This window comes from Thalassophryne amazonica, chromosome 3, assembly GCF_902500255.1.
Source record: "Thalassophryne amazonica chromosome 3, fThaAma1.1, whole genome shotgun sequence".
Lineage (NCBI taxonomy): Eukaryota > Metazoa > Chordata > Actinopteri > Batrachoidiformes > Batrachoididae > Thalassophryne > Thalassophryne amazonica.
Window position 1 is genome coordinate 48,966,330 of NC_047105.1, and position 22,585 is coordinate 48,988,914.

The following is a 22,585-nucleotide window of genomic DNA, read 5'->3' on the forward strand; positions in this document are numbered from 1 at the left end:
CCGTATGTCTGCAAAATTGCTCTTTTGCGTGTGTTAAACTGTTTGATTTCAAAATGAATGCCTGGTAGCTTGGCTGAGTCAAAAATACGGGCAGGTTCAGGCTCCTTTCATCACACACTGAGCCACCCACAGTCCACCTCTTTATCCATTAATGGGTTCCTCATAACAACATGGCAAGACCCAGATATGAGCTTCATATCCACCCTGCTCAGAGTGCCGCTCTCTAGAGGTGGGCGGATCGATCCTAATATCGATAATATCGATACCAATGCTGGTATTGATATTGAATGATCCTCGTGTAAAAAGATCGATAGTCAAGCTTTTTTCTCTCCCGCACGCACTGAGTGCTGCTTCATCAAAGTCTCCTCTCTGTCTGTAAGAGTAGCGCTGCGCTGTGTCACACAACACGGAGCAGCGCACCCTTGTATTGTGGTTTGTCAACCCTCTACCTCAAGAGATTTTGTTTTAAGTTGTGTTGAGTGATATTTTTTTAAACAAAAATGTTGACTGTGATAATAAAGTATTTTGTTGTCACGTACAATGTCTGGCGAAATTCTATCCTAGGTCTTTTGGATCCTTTGGATCTATGAAGCTTAAATATGAAAAAGTATCGGTATCGATATCGGCGTTACTGGGCCTGTATTTACTTGGTATCGGATCAGTACCAAAATTCCCGGTATTGCCCACCTCTACTGCTCTCATTGGACTTAGCTTGTCATAAGCTAAGCTAGTGGGTGACGTCACACAGGGTTTGTCCATTATACATGCAGTCTGTGGTACACACACACACACACACAAACTGATGATGTAGCTGTAAGCCAGCTAGCAGGCTACAGAATGTCAAAGAACACGCCCAGTGCAACAAACTCGAAATCTGAATGGTTAAAGAACATGACAATTCAAAACATTATCCCCAATTGTTTTAACAGTAGGGGGAATAACTTGACATTCTGAAGGCCTCAGGGAGGGAGTCAGCAGAGAAATCTGACTGGATAAAATGGAGCTCATCCAAATGTGCTGCTCTGGAAGCACTACAGCTCAGATAAGGTGTTTTCATTGTTAGAAATAAATGTCAATAAATAATTGGTTAATGAATAATTAGAGAAGAATCCAAGCACCAGCAAAGCTGGTCGAAGGACAATTTCAATTTATTTTCCTTTATATAGCTCCAAAACAAAACAAAGTTGCCTCAAGGTGCTTCACACAAGTAAGGTCTAACCTGTCGAACCACAGAGCAACAGTGGTAAGGAAAAACTCCCTCTGAGGAAGAAACTTCAAGCAGACCTGACTCAATGGGGCAATCCTCTGCTTGGGCCATGTTACAGACAAATTACAAAACAATTCACAAAACGAACATATGGAAAATGTTGCTGGTGCACAGGATGGTTTTCAGAACAGATACCACACCCATCTCTGGATGGAGCTGCACCACAAACAAAGATAAAAGGGAAAAAAAAAAGCAGAAACAACATCAGAAAGACAACAAATACAGCATCATTTGTCAGCATTAAGCAACAAGAAAAACAGAAGAAATACTAAGGTGATCACCGGCCACTGACCCTAAGCTTTACTAAAAGACCCAGAATTTAGATAAAGTTGAGGCCATGACCCGCTCTGTTTCCTAATAAAACTAGAAGCACTCGGAGAGCGCAAACATCCGCCAAGGCCATAGGGTCACTGACGTCACATGGAATACCCTTTGGCAAAGAGACTTATTCCACGTCTTCTCACGTATCTACCGTCATGTTTCAGATTCAGTGGTTAAACCCTTAGATCTTCAGCAAATGTATTTATAAAGAGCAACTGCATGAACTACACAAGTTTTTTTTTCTAATAAGTTTGTTCAGTGAGGAGAAACAAATGCTAAATTATTGTTGTGTCATAACTTAATTTTTGTTCAGCCTTTGTGACCCGTCTTCAGGAAGTTAGATGCAAAAATGTTGAAATTGGCCCTATCAAAGAATCCTTAAAAAAATTACTGGATCCGGATCGTGTTCCAGATCATTACCAAAATGTATTGACTTCTAAGTTAGTCCAAGATACACCCCTGGTAAAAATTTAATTGAAATCCGTTGAGGATTTTTTGAGTAATCCTGCTAACAAACCAACCAACCAACCAACAAACAAATGGACGTGACCGAAAACATAACCTCCTTGGCGGAGGTAATGAATTAAAAGAGTAAAAAGCATAGAAACATACTATGCCAGTATGCTAGCCATACAAAAGGGAAAATAAGTGTGTCTTAAGTCTGGACTTGAAAGTCTCAACAGAATCTGACTGTTTTATTGACGCAGGGAGATCATTCCACAGAACAGGGGCACAGTAAGAGAAAGCTGTATGACCTGCAGACTTCTTATTTGCCCTAGGGACACAAAGTAGTCCTGCACCCTGAGAACGCAAAGCCTGGGCCAGTACGTAAGGTTTAATTAGGTCAGCTAGGTAGGGAGGTGCTAGTCTGTCAATAATTTTATTGGTCAGTAGCAGAACTTTAAAATCTTATCACACTAGGACAGGAAGCCAGTGTAGGGATGCCAAAATGGGTGTAATGTGGTCAAACTTTCTGCTTCCTGTCAAAAGTCTGGCAGCAGCATTGTGAACCAGTTGAGGACCCCTAATGCTGGACTCCAGTAAACCAGAAAATAGAACATTGCAGTAGTCCAATCTAGAAGAGACAAACGCCTGAATCAGGGTCTCAGCATCAGCCATAGACAGGATGGGACGAATCGTCGCTATATTTTGCAGGTGGAAGAAAGCAGTCCTTGTAATATCTCTAATGTTTTGGTCAAAGGACAGTGTGGGATCAAAAATCACCCAAAGGTTTATTTACCACTTTAGTGAGAGCTGTCTCTGTGGAATGATATGTTCTAAATGTAGACTGCAGTGGCTCAAAGAGATTATTCTTAGTAAGGTGGTCCACAAGATGCTGAGAAACCACTTTTTCCAGAATTTTAGAAGAAAATTATAGATTTTTTGGGGGGAAAATTTGTTCTGGATCAAATTCATAATAAAATCCCTCATTTTCTAAGGCATTATCCATCTATTCACCAAATTAATCAAAATCCTCTCACAACTATTTTAGTGAAATGTTGCCATGCGCTAAATATGCATCAGGGTCTCCATTCCAATATATATTCTCGAGCACCTCCAACTTTGAATCTTGATATTTCCCAGAACACTATCTATCTATTCACCAAATTTCATTGAAATCCATTCATTGCTTTTTGAGTTATTCTACTAAATAGCAAACACATAAACATACAAACGAAAGTGAAAACATTACCTCCTTGGTGGAGCAAATGGTTATGTCCAAAGCTCTCGTATTTCACTGAAGGTTCTTTCTTGTTTGAAAAGATGGTTATGTTTTTAATTCATTATTCCTTTTTCTTTTTCTTTTTCAGATTACAACACCAAGTTTCCCCGTTGTAGTGAAGATTGGACACGCCCACTCCGGAATGGGAAAGGTAACATCTTGTTTTGCAGCACGAATCAATCATTCTCTCCCTCCATAAAAACAAAATCTATTTAATTTAATCATGTTAAAATAAATTGACTCACTGTGAATGCTAAATTTGTGGAAAAATTGTAATTAGTAAATAGATTCTAGTTTAGGCTGTGACATTATTAGACAGATGTTCATTACGTACCGTACCATGCAGACACAAAGCATCCTTCCTCCTTGCTCTGTTTTCCTCTAATCCATCTTTACTTATCCTTTCTTCCATATTGCATGTTCCCTGAGCTGTCCACTTTTCACTTTCCTTGTATTGATTGACAACTGTATTAATATTTTCTGTCTGCAATCACAGTGCAACATTTTCTGCCACTACAGTACTGATCGATCCACCACACGTCTTCGCCTGCAGCTCTCTGATAATTGTTCTTTTTTTTGCTGCTTTCATCTTTCTTGGCAGCGAGTTCCACCTCTCACAGAGACAGATGCACCTTTCGCCTTCTGATCTCCACCTGAAGTTTCTGAAGATGTGCTTATTGAACAAGCCCCCCCCCCCCCTTTTTCTTTCTTCCTTACCAACGGAATATTTTTAGGATGAATACAGGATGACAGCTGCTTTATTGGATTTTCATAAAAGTAAAATATAATGCAATGCTAACATACCCTCGGTCATTGCCTTCTTTACAATTTGCAGTTGTTTAATTGGTATCCTAGTGCAAAATGTGTATATATATCAAAGTAGACCCTGCGATTTGGTAGAATCGGAAATTCTACTAGTAGAGTCTCCGATTGGAGTCTCTACTGGCAGAATCAGAGACCCTACTAGTAGAGACTCTGATTCTGCCAAGCCATTCATTATCATGACAAGATGATATCTAGACATAGAACAGAGGTGATTGCTCTAAGACTGCAAGGGAAGCTCAGCTTCCCCTAAAATGTCAAAAAATAAGTGATCAAATATATACTGTTGTGTGTACATGTCACTGACTAAATATGCTCTACAACGCGCTCAACTTTTGTTCAGAATCAGCTTCTTATCACTGGTAACGACGTGGCTTTCCTCTCACTCATTCCCGCAGCTTCACAGTGCTTTAAACAGTGGGACGCTGAGTGTCCACAGAGTTCAATAGTGAAGCAAAGAGTGCAGCGAAACGAGACGAGTCATTGGGGGCAGTGGGCTGGCCTCGGCCGGCCCGGACGCTCAGCTTCTGCATGATGATTGGATGATCTGTCTGAGGCTGAATCCCTTTTGATTGACAGCGGAATGATCGAATCAGCGATCTTTTGGTGTAAACATCCGTGGGAGCATTTTTTAATTTTCATTCTGTTCTGAGTTGAACCGGAGACTTTTCTTTGTTAAAAATGACTAGCAACAAATCAAGCTTCTGTTTCTGGTGTTTGTTTTTTTTTTGTTTTTTTTTTTGTAGCTGCTCGTGTTTGGAGACTGACTTCTATCACTCTTTCTGACTTCTATCGCAGTTTCTGTCCCTACCGAGCAGTGGGTGCTGCTGAGCTCCTCCACCGTCACAAAGCACTCACAGGCGGACACACTTCACACTAGCCTCGCTCCAGTCCCAGCTAGCGAGCTAGCTAGGTAGCAAGCTGCACATAATGGCAGATAATTTGAATGTTGTGGACCGGATTTTGGCGAAGCCATTTGATAGTCTTCCTTACAAAGAAAAACTTAGAGTTAAACAGCAGGGCAGATCAACTCCTCAAATTAATTTGGTGCAAAAGGTGGGGAAAAGTAACAGGTCTTTTCAGCTGTCCTGGTATGACAAAGTGAGCTGGCTGACTGGAAGTGCTGTAACATAAAATGTACTGTTGGCCATGCCTCTTGATGAAACCATCTCAGGGATGTGTTGTCTGGTCAAAAGTGGGTTTTGGGGATCTGTCCAACTTTGACAGGGCATACAAAAGGCATGAAAAAAGCAATGAACATGTGAGTGCATGTGCAAGGTTAAGTTGCCTGGGCAGAGTCAGGCAGTGGCGGGCTGCTGTGCCAATAGATTCCCTTGCCTTGTCCAGTACAGGCATTCAAGTGAACAGTCGGAAAATTATTACAATTCCACAATAATCATTTCATGTCCTTCTCAAAATCAGCAGTTTTACAGATAAAGTTAACCATTTAGGCCCCATTTCTACTTTGGAAAGGAACAGTATCAAATACAACACTCAAGTTCTTGAGCAAAGAACATTTCACCATTTGACACCAATTACACACATAGTACACCAAACTGTACTGCACTGCCATTATCTTCAGACAAACAGATCCTGGGGTTCACAATGACACCCCCTTAACAAAATAGAAAATGTCCCCAAATTTACACTCTTTCAAAATATGGAAAAAATTCTTCAATTGACAAAAGAACATTATGTACATAATACAATGTTCACACCACCTTCCAAGAGAGAGAGAGAGAGAGAAAATGTTTGTGTGTGTGTGTGTGTGTGTGTGTGTGTGTGTGTGTGTGTGTGTGTGTGTGTGTGTGTGTGTGTGTGAGAGTGAGAGAGAGAGAAAGTGTTCGTGTGTGTGAGAGAGAGAGAGCGTGTGAGTGTGAGAGAGAGAGAGAGAGAGAGTGTGTGTGTGTGTGTGTGTGTGTGTGTGTGTGTGTGTGTGTGTGTGTGTGTGTGTGTGTGTGTGTGTGTGTGTGTGTGTGTGTGAGCGAGAGAAAATTAAGGTAATATTTTGCATGAACATTACTGAGTGGAATGGAGGCAAACTAAAGAAGCTTGAAAAACTTAAATTAAGTAACTTGACTAACTAATAACACCAAAACCTTTAAATTAAATTGGTTAAAATTAATTAACAGTGTAGAGGACAAAGCAAATTAAGTGTACAAAACCACTTCATTAAATGCGTTGCTAAACTTGGGTTTGTCTTACTTTAAGTGTCTTGTGTGTACTCAGTGGCTGAGTTAGAATTTTTTAAAAAAACATGCAAATTGCTATTTTAGGGTTTTGTTTTGTTTTGTTTTTAAACTGAGCAAATTATTTGTTTTAGAGTGTGGAATACTCCAAAGAATATTTCACTTCTGTGAACTGATCCTCATAACGTGTAAAGTGAAATCAAAATACCAGCATGGCTGCAGCTTTGAACACTGTTACAAACAGCCCCGGCCTCCCCTATTACCATTATAACTGGTCTGCTGTCCCAATAAAGATCACAGCTTTGACCCCCTAAAACAAACAAAAAAACATCACTCATTCGTTTTATCTTAAATTTTTATCCTCGTTTCCACACCAGGAGCAACATTGGGGAATAAATCCGAGCAGCTCGTCAGCTCACCTGAGCTGAAGAGGATCCAGAGGAGTCAGTCCACAGCTGGCAGAGGTGGACGCGCTCCTTTCCACCCCGCAGTAAAGAGCGCAGATCAGCAGCCTCCGTGACGTGTGCGCGCTGATAGTGTGAATAAAGCCTGACACGGTTTATAACGAGTCAAATAAACGTCTCTCCTCCAACCGGGATGTGCAGTTGTCATTAAACCACGAGAAAGATCTGATGTGCGCACCTCCATGCGCCTCCAAAAGGATCCCCGCCAAACTTTGGTGTCATTGATTTGATTAGTTTTGTCCCGTTTTAAACCTCCGAAGAGTTCTTCAACTTATTCCAGCAAAACACACGGAGACAAAATAAAAATAAATAAATATAACCCAAACGTCGTCGTCACCATCATCTCTTCCTGCCTGACTGACTGACAGCAGCAGCTGCAGCGCCACGTGTATCACTGACTGTAGCAATTTAAGGTTCCCGCATTTTTGTAGCAAGGGCTAAAATTCCAGCGCCCCAAAGCCATTATTTTTGGCAATGTTGATTTGCTAAATATTTATTAATTTTCCCTAGCAACTACATACAATTGGTTATTTCGCTGCACTTCAAGGGCGCTTTGAATGAGCGCCCAAGATGAGGAATGATACGTTCTCTGCTTCTGTCGGTGGAAATGCACTGTTGAATGAGAGTCAGTTGGAGGAAGTGTTGTTTTAATCATTCATATTACATGTAGGCACATACTATTAAGTAAAACTGACATTGATAATACTTTTTAAATATATATATTATGACTTTTCCCCTCCACATCTAGGAGGGCAGCGCCCGAGCGCCCCCTATGGGCCAGCCGCCACTGGAGTCAGGGTTGAGCATGTAATCAATGAAGGCGCTCGCATTCAAGTGCCAAAACATAATGAAGCAGTTAAACAAAACAGAGCTTTCCTAAACCGCCTTATTGATGTGACTTCCTTGCTTGGCCGTCAGGAGCTGTCATTTAAGGGGGCATGATGAGAGTGTTGAATCATCCAACAAGGGGAATTACAGGGAGTTTAATGAAACATTAGCTAAATATCACTCTGTGCTGGCCACACAATTCCAGTCATCAGCTGTGTTTTCTGGTATGTCCCATGCAATCCAAAATGACTTGATCTCTGCTCTTTCAGCCACTGTTTCTGATGAGATCAAGGATGAAATCCAGGCTGCTCCCTTTTTTGCATGGCAGGTGGATGAAACAACTGATATGGGTTGCCATGCTCAACTCTCTGTCATTGTTCACTATGTGGATAGGGCAGGTAAAATTCAGGAGCGCTTTATTGGATTTTTTGATGTTTCTGGGGGAAGAGATGCTCAGTCTGTTTTTGAAGTCTTGAATGAGAACATGCAGGGCTACAATTTCATGGAGAAACTTGTGGCGCAAACCTATGATGGGGTTGCTGTCATGGCTTCAGCTCTCAATGGTTTGCAGACCAGAGTTAAAGCAACAGCCCCCAGTGCAATGTTTGTGCATTGCTATGCACACAGACTGAATCTGGTTCTGTCTCAGGGGGCTAAATGCTTATCTGAGTGCAGAATATTTTTTGCATCACTCTCTGGGTTTGCCACATTTTTCTCAAAATCCACAAAGAGGATGTCTTTTCTTGAGTCTGCAGGCTGCTCAAGGTTGCCCAGAAATGCTCCTACTCGATGGAATTTCACATCACGGATAGTGAGCACTGTGGCAAACAATTATGATGCCCTCCTGCAAACTTTTGAGATGATCATTGCAGATAAGTCCATGGATGATGACACATTAGACTGTGCCAAAGGCCTTCTGATGAAACTGGAGGATTTTGAGTTTGTGTTCATGTTGTACACATATGAACAAATCTTCTCTGAGACTGATGTGGTGTTTGACATTGTCCAGCAGAGAGCTATGGATGTTCTGTACTGCAAGAAAAGAATTGAGTCTCAGAGGGGGCTTTCCAAGCTGTTTATGCCAAAGCAGCAGATCTCACATCAGACCCACAAACTGAGCCCATGAGAAAACGCCGTCTTGTCACAACTACAGGATCCCAAGGAGCGCTACAGAAATCTGTACATGGCCATCCTAGACAATCTCACAGAGCAGCTACTTCAGCATTTTGCAAATTTGGAAAGTCTGCGCTTCTTGGAATTGGTCAATCTAGGGAAATTTGATGAGATGAGACAAGTGTTTCCAGAGGAGGCATTTCAGAGTGTCCTGAAAAGTTTTGGCCAGTTCTTTGATTCAGGAAGACTGAGGTCTGAACTTCAAGTCCTATATTCAAACCAGGACTTGCAGGGCAACAGGGGAAAGCTATGTGATTTCTTGCTGTTTCTGAAAGACATGGAGTTGGACAGTGCAATGCCTCAGGTGTACAAACTATTGTCATTAGTGGCAACGATTGGAGCTACATCTGCAGGTGTAGAGTGGAGCTTCTCCTGTTTAAAGCGGTTCAAGTCTTACACCCGCAACACCATGGGCCAAGGCCGTTTAAGCAGCCTACCTCTGCTGGCCATTGAGAGGACACTAGTCAAGTCCCTGGAAAAGACACCTTGTTGGTACGACAGGGTCACAGATCATTTTCTTGAAAAGGAACAGAGGATTTAAGGAACAGATTTACGTATAAATAAACCGACACATTTTATGATGTAGGCCGAAATTGAGCTTCCCCTCCTTGAAAGACCAGCATCCGCCACTGACATAGAATGACAGCAATACCTTATTGTGGAAATTAGAAAAATATCTGTCACATCAACTTCGCATTAGAGCCAAGTGATCACAGTGAGTAAGTAAGAACTTGTAATTAACAGAAACTCTACTAGTAGATTGTCCGATCAGAGACTCTACTAGTACAGTTCCCGATCAGAGTCTCTAGTAGAGACCCCGATTGGGAACTGTACTAGTCTCTACTGAGCTTCTGTCAGTAGATTCTGAGATCGGAGACTCTACTAGTAGATTGTCCGATCGGTGTCTCTGCTGGTGGAATCTCCAATTTCGACCAAATCGCAAACTCTACTTTGACATACATACATATATATATATATTGATATATATATACATACATATATATATATATATATATATATATATATATATATATATATATATATATGTATATATATATATATATATATATATATATATATATGTATATATATATATATATATATATATATATATATGTTTACATTAATTATTAAGATCACATTGTCTTACTTACAATTTGTACATCTTCAATAAAGCCCCTCTATCAATCAGTCAATCATAAACATTATTGACGTTTATGAGCTTTTGACAAGAGTGGAAGTTAGCTTTGAGTTAGCGGAAGTTAGCCTGCACGTTGACGTCCACAAAATGTTATTGAAGTCACTCTAGAGGTGTTATCAGGTTACAAAAACATTTTCAGTTTTAGAAGTGTTCATTTCTCCCTAGCTTTTACATAATATATGACAAGAGGTTATATTTACACACAAACAAAACAAAGTTTGCAGCTACTTACCAGCCTATGATGTCACGCTAACATCCGCCAAATGTCTTGTGAATGACTTCAGAGGTGTTATTAGGTTCCAAAAACATCATTTTCAGTTTTAGAGGTGTTTATTTCATGCTAACTGTTGCAGAATATATGAGAAACATGTTATATAAAAACATAAATTAAGTTTTTTAGAAAGACCTGCCACTAACGTCACGGCAGCACTCAACTCTGGTTGGCTGTTCCATCCACCACTCAAAAAAAAATGGAACAGATTAAAACAGAATGTTACTTTTTAACCTCTTAAAATACCTATTAAAATAGGTCAAAGTTAGCCATTCCTAAACTTGTCCAAGGTCTGAGTCCCTGTCCCTGTCAGTTTGAAGACTCTGGCAGTAACAGGGCTGGACTTATGCTGCTGAGCACTGACAGACGGACGGGTGGATGGACGCAAAGTCTTCACAATACCCGATGGTATTTGATGGCCTCGGGTAATGAAACAGCTGCGGCCTAGGAGTGTACCCTGCATTTTACCCAGTGACTGCTGGGATAGGCTCCTGCCCCCATTACTCTAAATTGGAATAACATCCATCCATCCATTTTCTTCCGCTTTATCCGGAGTCGGGTCGCAGGGGCAGCAGCTCAAGCAAAGCCGCCCAGACCTCCTGTTCCACACACACCTCCCCCAGCTCCTCCGGGGGAACCCCAAGGCATTCCCAAACCAGCCGAGAGATGTAGTTCCTCCAGCGTGTCCTGGGTCTTCCCCGGGGCCTCCTCCCAATGGGACGTGCCCGGAACACCTCTCCAGCGAGGCGTCCAGGGGGCATCCGGAAAAGTTGCCCGAGCCACCTCAACTTTCGATGTGGAGGAGCAGCGGCTCGACTCCGAGCTCCTCCCGAGTGACCGAGCTCCTCACCCTATCTCTAAGGGAGCGCCCAGCCACCCTGCGGAGGAAACTCATCTCGGCCGCTTGTACTCACGATATCGTTCTTTCGGTCATGAGCCAAATCTCATGACCATAGGTGAGGATTGGAACGTAGATCGATGGGTAAATCGAGAGCTTTGCCCCCCTACTCAGCTCTCTCTTCACCACGACGGTCCGATACAGCGACGCATCACTGCAGACGCTGCACCGATCCGTCTATCGATCTCACGCTCCATCTGTCCCTCACTCGTGAACAAGACCCTGAGATACTTAAACTCCTCCACTTGAGGCAAGGACACTCCACTGACCTGAAGAGGGCAAAGCACCTTTTTCCGGTCGAGAACCATGGCCTCAGATTTGGAGACACTAATTTTCATCCCGGATGCTTCACACTCGGCTGCAAACCGCCCCAGTGCACGCTGAAGGTCCTGATTTGACGAAGCCAACAGAACCACATCGTCCGCAAACAGCAGAGATGAGATTCTGTGGTTCCCAAACCAGACCCCCTCTACACCCTGGCTGTGCCTAGAAATTCTGTCCATAAAAATAATGAACAGAACCGGTGACAAAGGGCAGCCCTGAAGAAGGCCAACGTGCACTGGAAACAGGTTTGACTTACTACCGGCAATGCGAACCAAGCTCCTGCTGCGGTCGTACAGGGACCGGATAGCCCTTAGCGAAGGACCCTGGACCCCGTACTCCCGGAGCACCCCCCACAGGGTTCCCCGAGGGACATGGTCGAACGCCTTCTCCAGATCCACAAAACACATGTGGACTGGTTGGGCGAACTCTCATGAACCCTCGAGCACCCAATGGAGCGTGTAGAGCTGGTCCAGTGTGCCGCGACCAGGCCGAAAACCACACTGCTCCTCCTGAATTCGAAGTTCGACCATCGGTCGAATTCTCCTCTCCAGTACTCTGGAATAGACCTTACCGGGGAGGCTGAGGAGTGTGATCCCCCTATAGTTGGAACACACCCTCGGTCCCCTTCTTAAACAGAGGGACCACCACCCCGGTCTGCCAATCCAGAGGCACTGTCCCCGATCGCCACGCGATGTTGCAGAGGCGTGTCAGCCAATACAGTCCAACAACATCCAGAGACTTAAGGTACTCAGGACGGATTTCATCCACCCCAGGAGCCTTGCCACTGAGGAGCTTTCTAACCACCTCGGTGACTTCAGCCTGGGTAATGGATGAGTCCGCCTCGGAGTCCCCAATCTCTGCTTCCTCTTCGGAAGACGTGATGATGGGATTGAGAAGATCCTGGAAGTATTCCTTCCACCGCCCGACAACATCCCCAGTCAGGGTCACCAGCTCCCCACCCGCACCGTAAACAGTGCTGGTAGAGAGCTGCTTCCACCTCCTGAGGCGACGGACGGTTTGCCAGAATCTCTTCGAGGCTGACCGATAGTCCTCCTCCATGGCCTCCCCGAACTCCTCCCAGACCTGAGTTTTTGCCTCTGTGACCACACGGGCTGCGGCACGCTTGGCCTGCTGGTACCTGTCAGCTGCCTCCGGGGTCCCACCTACCAACAAAGACAAGTAGGACTCCTTCTTCAGCTTGACAGCATCCCTTACTTCCGGCGTCCACCACTGGGTTCGGGGATTGCCGCCGCGACAGGCACCAGAGACCTTGTGACCACAGCTACGAGCGGCCGCATCAACAATGGAGGTGGAGAACATGGTCCACTCAGACTCCATGTCTCCACCCTCCCCTGGGATCTGGGAGAAGCTCTCCCAGAGGTGGAAGTTGAAGACCTCGCTGACAGAGGGTTCTGCCAGTCGTTCCCAGCAGACCCTCACGATACATTTGGGCCTGCCAGGTCTGACCGGCTTCCTCCACTCCCAGCGGATCCAGTTCACCACCAGGTGGTGATCGGTCGACAGCTCTGCCCCTCTCTTCACTCGAGTGTCCGAGACACGTGGCCGAAGGTCAGATGATACGACTACAAAGTCGATCATTGACCTCCGGCTCAGGGTGTCCTGGTGCCACGTGCACTTATGGACACCCTTGTGCTCGAACATGGTGTTTGTGATGGACAAACTGTGACTAGCACAGAAGTCCAACAACTGAACACCACTCGGGTTCAGATCGGGGAGGCCGTGCTTCCCGATCACCCCACTCCAGGTCTCACTGTCGCCGCCCACGTGGGCGTTGAAATCCCCCAGGAGAACAATGGAGTCCCCAGTCGGAGCGCTATCTAGTACCCCTCCCAGGGACTCCAAGAAGGTCGGGTACTCTGCACTGCTGCTCGGCCCGTAGGCAGAGACAACGGTGAGAGACCTGTCCCCGACCCGAAGGCGTAGGGACGCGACCCTCTCATTCACTGGAGTAAACTCCAACACATGGCGACTGAGCTGGGGAGCAATAAGCAATGCGACCCCAGCTCTCTGCCTCTCCCTGTGGGCAACGCCAGAAAAATGAAGCGTCCAGCCCCTCTCCAGGAGTTGGGTACCAGAGCCCAAGCTGTGAGTGGAGGTGAGCCCGACTATCTCTAGTCGGTATCTCTCAACCTCCCGCACAAGCTCAGGCTTCTTCCCTCTCAGCGAGGTGACATTCCACGTACCAACAGCCAGGAGCTGTGAGCATGGACCGGGCCGCCGGGCCACCTGCCCTCGACCGCCACCCAATCCTCTCTGCACCCGACCCCCGTGGCCCCCTCTGCAGGTGGTGAACCCACAGGAGGGCGGAATAACCATAGAATAACATGGTTCCAAAAATGAATGAATAAATTAATTACTGAAGAAAATGATCCACTCTCCCAAAGTGCTCAAAATTCTCTGAGACTGTTTGTTAAGAAAAACACTGACTGTGTTAAAAAGCCCAAAATATTAAAATGTTACTTAAAATATTACAATGGTACCCCTGCAATAAATAAATTAAAATAAAATAACTTTAACAATTTTTTAATTAAAAAAAATCCTGACTACACCCCTGTATGGTGCAAATGGTTTGACAAAAGTTTCAATACAAAAACAAAGCATTAAAAAGAGGGATTTGTTTTTATTCATTCGTTTGTTTTCTGCCACTTATCTGCAACTAGGTTGCGGTGGCAGTACACCAAGCAACTCATCCCATACTTCCCTATCCACAGTCAAGTCCTCTAACTCTTCCTATGTTCCGAAGCATTCCCAAGGCAGCTGGGAGATATTATCTCTCGGGTGTGTCCTGGGTCTTCCAGATGCCTCCTTCACGTTGGACATGCTAGGGAGATCAATCAATCAATCAACTTTTTTCTTATATAGCGCCAAATCACAACAAACAGTTGCCCCAAGGCGCTCCACATTGCAAGGCAAGGCCATACAATAATTATGAAAAACCCCAACGGTCAAAACGACCCCCTATGAGCAAGCACTTGGCCACAGTGGGAAGGAAAAACTCCCTTGAGTTGAGGATGACCAGGGGACATCCTCGCCAGATGCCTGAACCATCTCAGCTGGCTCATTTCAATGCGAAGAAACAGCGGCTCTACTCAGTGTCCCTTTCTGATTTTTTTAACTTCTCATGCTGTCCCAGAGTCTAATCTAACCCTACAGTCACATTAGCTACAGACGATGATGACAAGCAGCTGGCATTGACACTTGATAGACATTCCTGGGGCATTCACGCTAACATTGCCATGAGATGTCTTGTAAATCATTTCAGGGGTTTGCAGCGAAATTCATGCCGATGGCTTTGGCACGAAGCTGATGGCGGAGCAAAAGCGCCTTCGTGTTGAAGTCTCACAGGACATGTTGTGACATGCCCACCTCTTCCACCATTCGGAAGATTCAGACGGCTTTTGGTGGCTTTTCAGTCGTGTGACTATCCGAGAAATTGTGGAAGAGGTGGGCATGTCACAACATGTCCTGTGAGACTTCAACACGAAGGCGCTTTTGCTCCGCCATCAGCTTCGTGCAGAAGCCATCGGCATGAATTTCGCTGCAACTCTTTTCATGGCCAAATCTTCTGTCACAGTGGAATGTGCCGAAAAAGTGCTGATGTCCACCTCTTCCACAATTTCTCGGATAGTCGCACGACGGTCCCGCAACACCACAGCGTTCACTTTGGAAATGATCTGGTCATTTCAGCATGTTAGTGGCCAACCGGAGCGTGGCGCGCTCTCCACCATTGTGCGGACATCTTTAAACTGGTTGTACCGCTCCTTAATCTGTGTGATGCCCATAGCATCGTCACCAAAAGCCGTCTGAATAATCCAAATGGTTTCCACCTGGCTGTCACCCAGTTTCTGGTAAAATTTGATGCAGTCGTGCTGCTCCAGTCGTTCCACCATTTTCCTTGCAAAGAAAATCTGACGAGAGACTACTCCCATCCTCACACAAAGGCTGCTTACCAGCAAATGACGCAAGTCGACAGGCGTGAAAAAATTCACGCATGCGCACGAAGGTTCAAGGTTTGCTCATGCAAGCACACGTGATTCAAATCCATCAGGTCTTTGCAAAAAATAAAAAGGTCAGATACTTTTCTAACAGACCTTGTAAGTATATATGTGTGTGTGTGTGTGTATGTATATATACTGTATATACATATTCTATTTCTATTTCTACCTCATTTTCTTATTTTATTGTATTGTTACAAGTACTATTATTATTGCTTATCCTTGCACATGCTGTTTGATGCACATTTTCCTCTACTCACACCCATCATGTGTGTTTTCCTTAAGAGCTGACGTAATGTGAATTTATCCACTGTGAGATCAATAAAGTCTTATCTCTTATCAACACATGAGAAACAGATTTATACCAAAAACAGCTGTTTGGGAGTGTATGCCACCATCTTGGATTATTTTGTTTGAGCAGACAACCACCTGATGTCATGCTGGCTATTAACTCGAATGGGCATTCGTCATTTGGCGTCGCTATGCATTTGCATAAAATAGACAGCTGCAAAACACCCATTCTGTTTGTAAATGAATAGCAAGTTGTCACTTTGCCTCAGTCGCTTACTATTGCTTGGAGCTAATGTGACCGTAGGGTAAGTCTGGATACCTGACAGAGGAACATCATTTCTGCCACTTGTATCACGTGATCTTCATTACCCAAAGCTCATGACCACAGGTGAGGACAGGAGTCTCACCTTCTAGTTCAGCTCTTTCTTCACAACGACAGTCCGGTACAGCCAATCCATCTATCGACCTCACACTCCATCTTACACACACTTCTGAACAAGACCCTGTGATACTTGATCTCCTAAGTGTATCAGGGATTTACCTTGTTTAAGTTTGAAGGTGCATGTATGTTGACTGTTTCTATTATTTTTAAATGATGATGTTACAGTTTCCTGTGCAGCACTATGTGGGTCTGCAGAAAGGTTATAGAGATTTTTAAAAAATACAAGTTAATCAATGTCATGTACAGAGAACTCTAGCAGTTTATTAAATGTATTCAACATACGTTGTGCCTCCATAGGTCAAAGTGGACAATGTGAGTGACTTCCAAGACATTGCAAGTGTGGTGGCCATCACTCAGACGTACTGCACCACAGAGCCGTTTGTCGACTCCAAATACGACATCAGAGTCCAGAAAATCGGCACCGACTACAAAGCTTACATGTGAGGGTTTTTTCTTTTTCTTTTCTTTTTTTTGTTTCATTAGGCATAATTTCTTAAGGATTTTATTTTCCATATAGATGAGTTCTTTTTATTCAGCTTGACGGCACTTGTTCTGTGAGCGCTTTAGCTGGTCTCAGTGACAAGGTGCTCTTGTAAGCATCCACGCTTTGATGCCTTTTATCACCTGTGTTCGTAATTTGTGAGTGTCAGTAATAATTTAATGCATCATTTGGCCTTCTTTTCCAGGAGGACATCCATCTCTGGTAATTGGAAGAGCAACACTGGATCTGCCATGTTGGAACAAGTGGCCATGACTGACAAGTGAGCCCCGTGTCCACATTACTGCCACTGCCGTTATGTTACATGTGTCACTCGTGTTATGTCACAGCTGGTCAGAATGTGCCCGCGCATTAAAGTCATCCACTGGAATGCGTTTTAGACAAATAGATTAACTTAGAAGTCAGTTCCTATATGTGAGATGTACAGAGGGAGCTGAGCTGATGTGTGATTGGTTATAAACTATCACAGAGTCAGCCTCAGCGTGCACGGACAAAACTGGATTGCACTCAAGATTTAGAGAGTGTGGTTATTTTTTTGAGTGCGAATGCTGATGCATCTGCACCTCTGACCTGAGTGTGGAGGCACTGGCACGATCAATCATTATTAATGATAAAGGGAAAAGTACATTTAAGACTTCTAGGGCCATTTGTCTATTTTTACACATAGGCTGCCCTTGAATAAGGCTGTCAATCATAGGCTGCCCTATGATTGAGAATTAACCAGGAACAAAACAATTTGAGAAAAATTGGTTAAAAATCAAAGTCAAAGGCCAAGGTCAGCTGAGCCCAGTGCTTTTACCAACAGACAGAGAGAGAGAGAGAGAGAGAGAGAGAGATAGAATATGCTGTTTATGGAATGTTTCTCTGTGACAGGTATAAGCTGTGGGTAGATACCTGCTCTGAGATATTTGGAGGGCTGGATATCTGTGCTGTCAAAGCCATTTGTGGCAAAGATGGTAATGACTACATTATTGAGGTGAGGAAAAAAACCGATGGATGGATGGATGGATGGATGGATGGATGGATGGATGGATGGATGGATGGATGGATGGATGGATGGATGGATGGATGGATGGATGGATGGATGGATGGATGGATGGATGGACATTTTTGAGCTCAGAAGAGATCCTTAAAAAAATTCTGACTTTATTAAACCACAGTGGAAGGCAAACAATAGCTTCTTGTCCAATAGCATAGTCTCTGTATTTCTTCAAAACAGACTGTGACTTTTATCAGCTTTATAGTCAAGTTGCCATGACACAAAATCACACTTATATAATCTTTGCAATTAATCTATGGCTCACACAGTGGAACAATCTTGAGGACTGAGTTAAACAATAATGTGTTGATGTGGCTTTTGGATGCATTGGAGGCAAGAACAATGTGCTGCTTCATATGTTTAATGCGTTATTGACACAGGCCACGGTCCCAACTGAATCATTGTAGTCTGTAGTACTGTTGGAATAAAATTATTGAAAGTTTACATTTAGCCTACTTACAAGGACACTCAGGGAGCTAAAACTCTGCCTAGGTCAATAGTCCACCATACCAGGATCCACAGAAAGGATATCGGGATGCCATTTGGATTGGATAAGTGTGGCCAAATGGTGGCAAAGAGAGGAAAGGTGATAGACTGAGGGCGTAGAGTTGCCAGAAGGTAGGATAACAAAATACAGGACAGCTACAAGTACCTGGGAATACCACAAGCCAGTGAGAACCATGATGAAGATGCAAGAAGGTCTTAAGGAAGAAGGAATTTTATATATATATATATATATATATATATATATATATATATATATATATATATATATATATATATATATATACGAGGTCTGTGAGAAAAGTATCTGACCTTTTTATTTTATGCAAAAAATATATGGATTTGATTCATATGTTTTTACGTCAGCCGAGCTTGAACCTTCGTGCGCATGCGTGAGTTTTTTCACGCCTGTCGGTTGCGTCATTCGCCTGTGGGCAGGCTTTGAGTGAGCACTGGTCCACCCCTCTCGTCGTTTTTTCATTGCGAGGAAATGGCGGAATGATTTGGGCTTTGTTCCATCAGAATTATTTCAGAAACTGTTAGAGACAGGCAGCTGGAAACCATTCAGAAAATTCACATGGCTTTCGGTGAAAATTTTATGGGCTTCACAGAGATTAAGGAGTGTTACTACCGCTTTAAGGACGGCCCACAATGGCGCACGGCGCGCCGCGCTCCGAGCCACGATCGACAGGCTGAAACGACCATTTCATTTCTAAACGGATGGCTATATGGATCCGGGACCATCGTGTGCAATTTCTCTGGTTATCACAAGAGCTGGACATCAGCCATTTTCCGGCAGATTTCACTTTTAACAAGAGATTTTGTCATGGAAAGCCGCGCGGAGGCTTCGCGCGTCATATATATATATATATATATATATATATATATATATATATATATATATATATATATATATATATATATATATATATATATATATATAATGGAAAGGGGAGGGTGAATTTGAATGGGACTCTACATAGTTATGGCTAAATGAGGCTTTAAGGAATATACGTTGCTTTTACTGAGCCCACCAGATGGCAGTCTGTTTTTTAAAACAGCTCAAAACAAGCTGCAGTACACTGTGCTTTGAAGTTTCATTTGGCCTTCACTGACTGTACAGACACTGACTCGTGTTGTTACGATTAAAGGCAATTTGCTTCATTTGAAGCTTGTCAATATTGAGGAAATTACTGGTGCCTTTTCTACTGGGGAGAATAATTAACATAAAATAAACCTATGAATTTATGTGAACCAGTAATCTGCAGCATAGAGCTGCCTTTTGTTTGCCTGTGTGATTAGTTACACACTTTTATCACCATAGAGCATTCATTTTGTACTGAAATAACATCTGTGTATCTCGCGTCCAGGTTGTGGGTTCATCTATGCAGCTAATTGGTGATCACCAGGCAGAGGACCGCCAGCTCATCTCAGAGGTGGTGCTGGCTAAGATGAACCAAGCACTGGCTGCCAAGATGTCTACTGCTGCACAGTCACCTGCGCGCTCCCCTCAAGGCCAAAAGCCAACCACTATGCAGCCCCAACAGGTTCTATCAAATAATCCACACGTATGCCACACTCAGGATCAGTGCCAGACGCAGACTAAGTCACACTGGCAGGTATCAGTTAGTCTGTAATGTTGTGTGGCGGTGCAGTAGGTGGCAGATGATTGATGAAGACATATTGTACAAATCGGGTTTACAGATGCTTTGTATGCGTCTGCATAAATTCATTTAAATGCATGTTTGGACCTTTGCAACAAAAGACTGTGTCCACATCCCAAATTTTCATTAAGCATTGTGCTGCTTCATATGTATATCAAAACAAGCTGTCAAACTTATAAAATCTTCTTCACACATAGTCGTGTTTGCTCTCATTACACTGAATCAAGGATATTTTCAGCACTGGTACAAGCTTAGGGTTTGGACAGCAAAAATGTAGATGAGTGGGTGAGTTAATTAGTCCATTGTGGAGCCTTTCCACCCACGGTGGACTACAGGTCTACCAGAACTTATTACAAGCTTACTAATAGCTGCTGTGTGTTGTCACAATTTGTCAGAAAGGCAACAAGAGGGTGACAAATTTTTTTTGAACATTTCATAGCTGCTTGCAGCCACTCAGGGGCCTCCATGACACGGTGAGTGATGAGGACTTTGCATAAATGGCCCTGACCTGCATCCTTTCTTGGGATTATGGCCAATATGGAGCCGCCGAGTTTGACTGATGACATGGAAGGTTGATAACATGCTGAGGGAACGTCCAAACAGAGATGAACACTGCAGAATTTATATCCTAGAAGAATCTGCCAGAATATCCATTCGCATGAACACCATCAAAAGGTAGCAAACTAGCAAACAATATGCTAAAATGTTCACCAGCAACCCAATCCCACTCTTCGCCAACATTTCCCAAAAATTGGATGCGATGAGACTGAAACTCTCTCCTAATATTCATGGCAATCACTGAAGCTAAAGGAGAAAAATTGATTCATCACAACTAAGTCCACTTAGAAGAAACAGAAAACAAATGAGTCTTTAACCTGCATTTAGAAGAGAATCTGACTGTTCATCACAATGGACAAACTCATTCATTCATTAATTTTGTGTTGCTTATCCAGGTCCAGGTCAAGGTGGCAGGAAGCTTATCCCACACTTCCCTGTCCTTAGCCAAGACTTCTAACTCTTCCTGCAGGATCCCAAGGCATTCCCAATCCATATGGGAAATATATTCCCTGCAATGTGTCCTGGTCTTCCCCGGGGCCACCTCCTGGTTGGAAGTGTTTGAAAGACCTGTTTATGGAGTCGCCCAGGAGGCATCCTCACCACATGCCCGAACTACCTCAGCTGCCTCCTTTCGATGCAAAGAAGCAGTAGCTGTAGTCCGAGTCAGTGCTGGATATTCTAGGTTCTCACCCTGTCTGAGTGTAAACCCAGATCTCCAATGGAGAAACCTCATTTCCACCACTTGTATCCGTGACTTTGTTGTTTCGCTCATTACCCAAAATTTATGATGATGGATCAATCAATCAATCAATCAATTTTTTATATAGCGCCAAATCACAACAAACAGTTGCCCCAAGGCGTTTTATATTGTAAGGCAAGGCCATACAATAATTACGTAAAACCCCAACGGTCAAAACGACCCCCTGTGAGCAAGCACTTGGCTACAGTGGGAAGGAAAAACTCCCTTTTAACAGGAAGAAACCTCCAGCAGAACCAGGCTCAGGGAGGGGCAGTCTTCTGCTGGGACTGTTTGGGGCTGAGGGAGAGAACCAGGAAAAAGACATGCTGTGGAGGGGAGCAGAGATCGATCACTAATGATTAAATGCAGAGTGGTGCATACAGAGCAAAAAGAGAAAGAAACAGTGCATCATGGGAACCCCCCAGCAGTCTACGTCTATAGCAGCATAACTAAGGGATGGTTCAGGGTCACCCGATCCAGCCCTAACTATAAGCTTTAGCAAAAAGGAAAGTTTTAAGCCTAATCTTAAAAGTAGAGAGGGTGTCTGTCTCCCTGATCTGAATTGGGAGCTGGTTTCACAGGAGAGGAGCCTGAAAGCTGAAGGCTCTGCCTCCCATTCTACTCTTACAAACCCTAGGAACTACAAGTAAGCCTGCAGTCTGAGAGCGAAGCGCTCTATTGGGGTGATATGGTACTACGAGGTCCCTAAGATAAGATGGGACCTGATTATTCAAAACCTTATAAGTAAGAAGAAGAATTTTAAATTCTATTCTAGAATTAACAGGAAGCCAATGAAGAGAGGCCAATATGGGTGAGATATGCTCTCTCCTTCTAGTCCCCGTTAGTACTCTAGCTGCAGCATTTTGAATTAACTGAAGGCTTTTCAGGGAACTTTTAGGACAACCTGATAATAATGAATTACAATAGTCCAGCCTAGAGGAAATAAATGCATGAATTAGTTTTTCAGCATCACTCTGAGACAAGACCTTTCTAATTGGATGACGATAGGAGCATAAACTGAGTGGTTAGTCAAGACTCTTGCCTTCTGGCTCAATGAGCAAACATCCAAAAAAAAGGGTGCAGGATAAGAAAATGCTCTGTGACCTGCTGACTTCTTCTTTACCTTTACACCACACTGCAGTCCTTGATCCGAAGAAGGCAGAGCACATTGATTGTAAGCAGTTGTAACAATGAGAACATAAGCTGTACAGTAAGTAGACTGACCAAGTATCGGGGTGCTTGTCCATTTTGTATATTCATAATGATACCTTAAAATCAGACCTCACGTGAACAAACAGCTAGCTAGATGAAGAAATGAATCAGCATTATCATTATCAACATTATATATTGTC

At 43.6% G+C, this 22,585-nt stretch overlaps 1 protein-coding gene across 1 annotated transcript in view; it reads left to right on the forward strand.

Moving 5' to 3' along the window:
* The window catches only part of syn2b (synapsin IIb), a 266,425-nt gene that overhangs the window by 235,257 nt on the left and 8,583 nt on the right, over nucleotides 1-22,585 (forward strand). Inside the window, exons 6-10 of the mRNA XM_034166202.1 lie at nucleotides 3,400-3,462; nucleotides 16,528-16,670; nucleotides 16,917-16,991; nucleotides 17,603-17,705; nucleotides 19,643-19,819. Of these exons, the coding sequence (XP_034022093.1) occupies nucleotides 3,400-3,462; nucleotides 16,528-16,670; nucleotides 16,917-16,991; nucleotides 17,603-17,705; nucleotides 19,643-19,819 (561 nt within the window). The remainder of the gene's footprint in view (nucleotides 1-3,399; nucleotides 3,463-16,527; nucleotides 16,671-16,916; nucleotides 16,992-17,602; nucleotides 17,706-19,642; nucleotides 19,820-22,585) is intronic.